The following is an 8,249-nucleotide window of genomic DNA, read 5'->3' on the forward strand; positions in this document are numbered from 1 at the left end:
TCTACCTATTTTGGTGGGAGATTCCTTATTGTCGAAAAAGAAAATAATAAAGTAAAAAAGGAAACAATGTTTTATCTCATGTTAAGCTGTCGGCTCATCGAGGACGTTAAGGTTTTGGGTGGCTGATTCTGACCTCAATGATCCAATACGGAGCAGCCACGTGCTTCCGACAAAAAGACAGCAAAGGAACGGGATGGCATTAAAGAAATAAAGAGAAAAAAACAAGTGCATTTTATTAGTAAGAAAAAGATAATTGAAGCTTCAGGGCCCTTCACACTGGAGACAGCCCAACCACAAATCCTTCGACGTTACGATATTCACACCAATACTCTGTTGCTTGACCTGCCCATAGTCGTCGTCAAGTCCTTCACACCGTTGGATGATGGGCATTAAGGTCTGATAGGGAGGAGATCTAGGGGTTGCAGGTACACGTGAGGAGTAGGGGAATAAAAGCAGGGAAAAGCAGAGGGGGAGGGTGGGGTATTATCTGGCAGTTGGGCAGCTGTCTCCAACTTCTTTGACCAAAGAAAGCGACAAGCATCCATACAATGCAGCAACGCTGCCAACGCACATTCACTCGTTCTCTCTCTCTTTCTCTCTAGAAAGAGTCTGAGAGAGAGAGAGGGGCAGAAACAGAGAAATATACACATGCCTGTCCATCAGCTTTTTCCCTTCACACTTCTGTGTGGCCCACTGCCAGCTCACTTTCGCTTACACCCACTTGCCCTTTCCTCGTTAATTAATATTTATGGATATATGATATATCCATCCATCAATATTCCCTACACTTTTCAACGTAGCTTTTTAAACCAATTAGGATCCGGCTACAGCAACTATTGCTGTTAAAACAACCAACGGTTGGGTTTAAATAGAAAAAAACATCAACGGTTGAGATTTAACTAAAAAAGTTTTAACTGCAAAACAACTGACGGCTATCTTTAACCCAATGCTTTCACGCCGTCTCTCTTGCAAAGTCTAGTTGCGTGTGCTGCCTTTCAATCAGAGAGAGAGAGAGAGAAGGTAAAGAGGAGAACGAAGGTAAAAAAACTGTGTTTTCTTTTTGTGATTTTGTTTTGTCTCGTCGGTTGGGATGGATGTTATTGTGTTGATTTGGTGATGATTTGAGGACGGATTTTGAAGCGTGAGAGAATGGGTTTAGAGAGAGAAAGGAAGAGATTAAGAGAGAAAGATGGGTTGGAAGTTGGAGAAGATTGAAGGAGGAGAGAGGACGAGAGAGTAGCCGGAGATTCCGGCCACTGTCTGCACCGCCTAGAGCAGCGGTGGGTGGGAGGGTTCAGAGAAGCTCAGGGAAACTAGTACTCTGTTTGAGAAGCTCGGGAGATATCAAACAGAATTTGACGACGTTAGCTTCTGAAGTTTTTAATGAAAATAAAACGACACAGTTTGGTTGGAAATTTTTTTGGTTAAATCTCAACCGTTAGTTTTTATTTATTTATTTAATTCCAACCATCGGTTGTTTTAATGGCAGTTTTTAACTGCAGCATTTAAGCCTTACCTTTAAAATTATTATGACGAAATTTTTTGGGAGTTCTATAAATCTTCCGAGACGAATTTATACAGACGCACGTGGCAGCATTGTATGAATTTAGAACTATAAGATGCCATAGGTTATAACTAATCAGTGTTAACAAATCAAAGATACTTGGCTTAATTTCACAAACCATAAAAACACTATAAATTGCAGTAAATGGTTAGTATACCTTGAGCCCTAAAAAATGTAATAGGAATTGGCCGAACCATTGCCATAAAATATTCCTAAGTGAAGCTTCTGAAGTCGATCCATGTTGGAAATGGAGAGATATTAGGCTTCTATAAAATATAAAAGAAAAAACTTTGCATTTGAAAGCAGGCTTTTCTTCTATCCAATCTGAACTTTTACATGGGCTTTCCAATTGAAGCCTTGTTGACACTCCACTCTTTAAGTCTTCTAAAACATAGTAGTCCATCAAGACATCTAAGCATCCTTTAGTATTTATCCAATTTGGACAAATAGCTCAGACAATCTAAGTCCAGCAAAATTATTGGGGATGAATAAAAAATTCAGAAAATCTATTCGAAAGTGGCAAGTAAAGAACAAGAAGTATGCTCTAATTTATGGGTCTAATGGAGTGAATCTCTAACAATCAAAAAGTATGCTCAGAAAATTATGCCGGATATACTTGGAATTTGAATAACAATCAAAAAGATGACACTCCCACCAAAGACCTACTAAAAATACTGTCTTAAATACAGGGGTTAATGCTTCAATAGCAGTTGTCTGCTACATTAAAATGAACAAAAAAGGGGGGCTTTTCTTCAGGTTTTCATGAAACTGTTTATCTTGATACAAAACTACACGACAACCAAAAGAACCGAGCCACATTTTAAGCATGATTTCCCCAACACGATGAAAGACAAAACGCAAACTTGCACAGCACAGGGCAAGTGTCTTACTATGACATATCCTCATGGTAAAGATGAAGCCCAAGCCCAAAGCGCGCACAAGCTCGACGAAATGCCATTGATTCTGCCTTTTGGACAGGATCCCCATAACTTGTGTCATCTACTGAAGCAGTTCCTGTCGATTCCCTAAATATCTTGTGGACAAAAGAGACGAGAAAAAAAGAAAGTCAGCTCCACTATTCCTGAAACATTATCATTATTTTCAATATAATCATTATAAAACTTCCTCAAGATTTCAGCTATCAGAACATTCTGTGTAAAGCACAAACCCATCACCAAATTAAGGCAAGTAAACCAACTCATTATTCTCTTTATATTGAATGCAAATACAGTCATACCAAATAACGATTACGAACAAGAACTCTGTTATTAAGAAAATCCTCCCGGACATGACAAAACATTAACATAGAATGCCGGTAACCAATATAGAAAAAAGTACAGATACAGTGAGATGAAGGAAAACATAATTAGGAAACAAAATTGCAATGACCAAGAAACTAGCTCACATTCTAAATTGTTGGTGATTGTCTTCCCTCAATCCTAGATGCAAATGTCTAATATATTTACCACAATGAATATTCAGTCCATGTCCAAGTTGCCTTAAACTACACTCTTCCAAAGTATCTCAACAGTAAAAAATAACTACACAGATAATATTGTGGATTTGTGAATGAAAGGTGAGCCTTTGAGCTCAAAATTGCTTCCAAAACCTCAGTATAGAGAAGTTTAAAACAGTCATTGTTGAAGTCATCAATTAAAAGCTTTCAAGAACGTACCATAAACATCATTAACAGTGCATCCTAGATTTCAGCCACTCATAAGTCAAATTGGGTTCTAATCAAAATCTTATTTGTTTTCATGAAACCTTTGAAATTTCAAGAGAAACATATACACTACAGTATATTCTACTAGTTCCTCTACTTTTCAAAATGCAAAGATCCCGAAACATCTTAGACCTAGTCTCTCCAACTACAATCATTATCCAAGTGCCGAACTAGCTAATTCCTTTGAAGTTGATGTGCACCTTCTGTTTGTATGGTATCTTATATCATTGCTATTCCAAACTTCTTGGGAGACAAACACCTAGAGTAAAAAACATTACCATTCCAAGTATTGAACTAGCTACATGCAGTTCCAAGTACTTACTCCTTGATATAGTAGTAAAAATCACCATTAATGTGAAATATACTGATTAACCCGTCCAAAATTCAATGGTTATTTTCATTGCCACATCAAAGAGTAAGCCCTTGAATGTAAATGTAGCATTTCTCAACATGTTAAGCAACCACTTTAACCCAAAACTTTAAATATATTTCAAGTTCAATCATGTTATATCAATCATGCACACTTGTTACAATGTAACAAACATGTCACAAATAATAAACCAAACCCAAATAGGAGTATTTATTTCAGAGATAAATTCCATGAATGCGACACCATCCATGGAGTGTGAGAGGATGATATATACCTCTGCATCAGTCCCATAGAGAGTCACCCGATAAACGACAGACACAGACTTGCCGTCAACAGAATAGGTAATGCTTCGAACCTCGCCCGACCATTCTACAACCGGTGGCGACAAAATAAGAACTTTTAATCCAGTACTGTAAATAATGAAGTTGTAGACTTCGTACTAATTTTTCAATAAAAATAAAAGTTGGTATCAAGTAACATACCCGGAGCATGTAAATTCAAAATCCGATTAACAAGATGCCTGCATAAAACGAAAACAAAAACTGAAATCGAAAAGGCGAAGAAGAGAAAAAAGAAGGAACAGAAATGTGGTGGACTAGTGGTAGTGGTACCAGGGAACATATTTCATGGAGAAGCCATCTTCGTGGCGGACTTTGACGAGGGAATCGGGGACTTTCTTGTTCAGTTCTTTGAGGATTTCGGAGATTGGCCGACTGATTCCCGAGCTCACTGTTGCGACGTCGTCCTCTGTTTCCGCCACTTGATTAGAAATAGAAGACGACGAAAAGGAGCGGTATTTGTATGGGCTTTGTGCTTGTAAGAGAAGCAGCATCGACTTGAAAGGGCCAGAAGAAGATGAAGCAAAGGAAAGGACTGGTTTTCCCAGGGATTTCATCGATGAAAATGCCATTTGTTTTTTTTTTTTGTTCTTCTCTTTTTCTTTTGGTTCTCAAGTACAGAGATTTCGAAATCCCTATTTTACAGCGCTCCATAAGGGCAATAGTGTCAAAAAGTTGTATGGGTACGTCCTTGGGCCTCACTGGACCCGGCCGATGCCACCTAGACTTGGCCTGCATGGAAATTTTCTAGCCCAGATCCGGTCCATGGGCCCATTGAAATCTTTTTTTTTTTATTTTTTATTCTTCTTCTTCTTACTTGATAAATCACTTAAAAAAGAATAGACAAGTAATTTTCAATCTTTTTCAAACATAGAACTGCCGGTGGAATTTCCATCGCCGGCATTTCTAAAGTTACTCGTGTTTGTTTTTGTCATTTAGGTATTCTTGACCAGATTACTGGAGTGCGGTCAACAGTACATTGAATTGAAAGTGATATATCATCACGAGATAAAAACATTTAGAAAATTTCTAGAAGAGTAGGCAAACACTATACTTTTACTTACACACAAAGCTGCCAGTTGCCAACTTATTGCATGCAAAAAAAAAAAAAAAAAAAAATCACGCCAAAAAAGCGAAAAAGAAAAAAGAAAATCTCAGAGTAGAGACATTTGTTGCACGTTGATTGGGTAACTATCTAAGGGTGGACCCGAGAAAACTCGCCAAGCAAGGATAGCACTCGCAACTTCTGTGGGATGGAAGGCATCCCAGAACACATAGTGGCTCCTGTTTTGGCATGGAACTTGTAATGGCATGCACGTTATTTGCCCCTGGTTCTGCCCAATTCCACAGCAAGCCCTATCAACAACAGTGAAACCTGCAGCAATGGACCGTCGTTTAGAATTATAGTATTTCTGTTTAGCTATACGACTGAAATACAATTGAGATAACGTTACAATAAATAAAAATTAATTGTAGTAACATTTGTTACCATAGCTGGCGGGGCTGTTCAGGATGTCACCAAAACAACCATAAGTATTGCCATACACAAAAATTGCACCGGAGTGGTTGGTGTTGAGCTGGTCGACGAGCGATTTGAGCCCCACATTGAAGGTGCCAAGAATCTGATTCACATAGTCCACGCACCTTCCCGGCTGGGCTCGACCGGTGGCTCTCTGGTTAGGGATGCAACCGAGCGGTCCAACTCCTGCCAGCACCAACTTTCTTAATCCTACACTATGCAGCGCCTACAGCATTTTGAGAAAAAAATCATTATATATATAAGCATGTGGAGAAAATAATAAGGATGGTGAAAATAAATACCAAAATTTGGCGGGTGTAGCGGTTGAGGAGAAGGTTGGCAAAATCTGGAGGGTTATAAATGTAGCTAGAAGGATAGATGGAAGGCATGAGGTAGTTGTTGATGTAATCATTGCTTCCAAACACCAAAATGGCTATGGATTTGGCCAGGTATTGGCTCAGGGTCGTCCCATTCATTAATGTTCTTAATTGATTCAAAGTGGCCTGAAAATTCTGCACTTGCTGGCTCAGGCTGTACCTCTCACCCTGCATCCACATCACAATATATATTAATACATTAATTTGCATCAAACAATGTATACTTACATTTGCATGAAACAACTGTCAACATTAAATTGTTTGCATATATGAATGATGTCAATTTAATAGATTGAATTGGAGGAGGGAACAAAAACTCTATCCAAATCGGCAAAACTTTTCGAATTTCCTTCTTCTTCTTCCTTTTTTTATATTTTTTATTTTTTCTGAAATTAAAGAGGAAATTGTCGATAATTTATGTAAATAGAGGAAAGTACATAGTGTTGGCCGGTCTCATCAAGGATACCAGCAGCTGCAGAAGCATAATTCACTCCATGAAGTATTCTGGTTCCAACTGTGTTTGGATCTGCAAAGGCTGGAAGATATGGGATACCCAGCAGCCTCCCTGCAAGCCAAAAATTCAGAAATGAGCTTGCTACTTGCTCTTGCTCAATAAGCTTTTTTTTTTTCTTTTTTTTTTAATTGATGAATAGTTTGCCAATATTCATTTAAATCAATAACCATAAACCCTACCAAATATTTGTCAACATATTAATTAACCAATAATCATTTAAATCAATAACCATAAACCCTAGCTACCAAATATTTGACAAATATTGGGTAGCTAGGGTTTATGGTTATTGATTTAAATGATTATTGGTTAATTAATATTCATCAATATTGATGCTCCGACTTTCATAATTCTACACAATTCATTATCTTTTCCTTGAAGATATTTCTTCATTTTTGGGGGAAATGTTAACCTTGTTTTTTGAAAAAAAAAAAATTAAAAAAAAAAAAAAAAGGGTTCCTTCAGAAGTGACTCGGACCTAAACTCTTTAATTAATTTTTTTTTTCCAACTCTATCTTTTAATCTTGTTCAGTGTTCTTGCGGATCCGCCACCGGAATAACATGCACTAGAGGGGGGGAGAGGACAAAGGTGGCAACCTCATATATTATTGGTTGCAAGCTAAGCACGTAGAGGTTGTACCACCTTATTTATGATTAATAGGTTCTCAGTGCACGTAGAGTTCATATTTTTTGATCCAACAGAGGTGGAATTGAACAAGAAACAGATAGAACAAAGGGGGGAATTAAATCCTATAAATTGAAATGAAAATAATTAATAAAGTTGCTTGCTTGCGAAATATTAAATAATGCAGAAGTGGATTAATAAAGTTGATACGACGCACGTACGTGACATATATAGACAAGGCTGTAGAAAGTTAATTACCAATCATATCAGCAAAGGTTTCGCCATTGGAGAATCTCCCAGAAGGCGCGCCAGTTCTGAAATCGCAGCCATAAGGTAAGTAATTCGATTTCGCTAAGGAGTTGAGGAAGTTGCTGTTACCAACATCAACCAAGGAATCTCCGAACACAAACATAGCTGGAACCCGCTGTGACCCGACAGCTGCCCCATATTGTAGGAATATAAGCATCACCATAGTGGTGGCGAACCAGAGCTTCTGATTGGAAATCATAACCATTTTCTGTACATCTTCCTTCATTATGATCATTTTCAGAAATTTGAAAAAGAGGAAGAAGGGATGATGATCTTTGGAAACGCATATATGAAATCATGAAGGGTAGTGGACATTATAAGGGGCAGCCGGCAAATATTGTCCATTTTGAAACGGCCAAGCAATAGGCACGCTATGTTTGCGTTTGTGTGCGCCTTTTCTCCTGCCTTTCTTGCTTCTTTGCATGCATGCGCATCTAATCAAATAAATTTACGTAAAGGTTATACTTTCTAGTAGGCAGCCAATATTGAGCGAATCTCGGGTACTGTGGACCAAAACCGATCGGCCTAAGAAAGACACATCAGCAGCCAGCAGGCACGCCAAACTGGCATGGATATACGTTAAGCTGTAAAGATTAAGAATCTAAGAGGGTGAAGGGATCAATCCTACACTACAAAAAACAGGATGGTTACTGACGTGACAAACAGTAACCAAATTTTGCCACGTCAGTAATTATTGACGTACTAAAAGTAACACGTCAACAAATTTTTTTTTGACGTATTGAATATGATATGTCAATATTTATTAACGTGTTACATTCAACACGTTAGGATTTCCTGACGTGTCAATATTTGACACGTCAGAAAATTTAAATTAATTTAATTTTTTAAAATTATATATATATATATATTTCCGACGTGCTAGTTTTAGTATGTCAGAAATTTCTGACATGCT

At 37.9% G+C, this 8,249-nt stretch overlaps 2 protein-coding genes across 2 annotated transcripts; both read right to left on the reverse strand.

The window, feature by feature from the left end:
- Positions 1 to 2,152: 2,152 nt before the first annotated feature.
- On the reverse strand, positions 2,153 to 4,604 carry LOC132182276 (DNA repair RAD52-like protein 1, mitochondrial). The gene is made up of 4 exons (XM_059595470.1): positions 4,269 to 4,604; positions 4,140 to 4,177; positions 3,932 to 4,026; positions 2,153 to 2,597 (listed from the first exon to the last, which is right to left on the reverse strand). The coding sequence occupies exons 1-4, from the start codon at positions 4,565 to 4,567 to the stop codon at positions 2,454 to 2,456; spliced, it is 576 nt and encodes a 191-aa protein (XP_059451453.1). The 5' UTR covers positions 4,568 to 4,604; the 3' UTR covers positions 2,153 to 2,453.
- Positions 4,605 to 4,963: 359 nt separating this feature from the next.
- On the reverse strand, positions 4,964 to 7,608 carry LOC132183043 (GDSL esterase/lipase At1g71250). Its single transcript, XM_059596439.1, has 5 exons — positions 7,286 to 7,608; positions 6,329 to 6,456; positions 5,817 to 6,059; positions 5,485 to 5,740; positions 4,964 to 5,370 (listed from the first exon to the last, which is right to left on the reverse strand). The coding sequence occupies exons 1-5, from the start codon at positions 7,569 to 7,571 to the stop codon at positions 5,150 to 5,152; spliced, it is 1,134 nt and encodes a 377-aa protein (XP_059452422.1). The 5' UTR covers positions 7,572 to 7,608; the 3' UTR covers positions 4,964 to 5,149.
- Positions 7,609 to 8,249: the final 641 nt, after the last annotated feature.

This window comes from Corylus avellana, chromosome ca5 (assembly GCF_901000735.1).
Source record: "Corylus avellana chromosome ca5, CavTom2PMs-1.0".
Classification (NCBI taxonomy): domain Eukaryota; kingdom Viridiplantae; phylum Streptophyta; class Magnoliopsida; order Fagales; family Betulaceae; genus Corylus; species Corylus avellana.

Excerpts from the sequence above, each read along its gene's own strand:
- LOC132182276 (XM_059595470.1), bottom strand. The coding sequence starts at position 4,567 with ATGGCATTTTCATCGATGAAATCCCTGGGAAAACCAGTCCTTTCCTTT. Across the intron at positions 4,178-4,268 it reads TCCATGAAATATGTTCCCTG|GCATCTTGTTAATCGGATTT; the intron begins GTACCACTACCA and ends CGTTTTATGCAG. Across the intron at positions 2,598-3,931 it reads TCTATGGGACTGATGCAGAG|ATATTTAGGGAATCGACAGG; the intron begins GTATATATCATC and ends TTTGTCCACAAG.
- LOC132183043 (XM_059596439.1), bottom strand. The coding sequence starts at position 7,571 with ATGATCATAATGAAGGAAGATGTACAGAAAATGGTTATGATTTCCAAT. Across the intron at positions 6,457-7,285 it reads AACCTTTGCTGATATGATTG|GGAGGCTGCTGGGTATCCCA; the intron begins GTAATTAACTTT and ends TTTGGCTTGCAG. Across the intron at positions 5,741-5,816 it reads GCTACACCCGCCAAATTTTG|GCGCTGCATAGTGTAGGATT; the intron begins GTATTTATTTTC and ends AAAATGCTGTAG.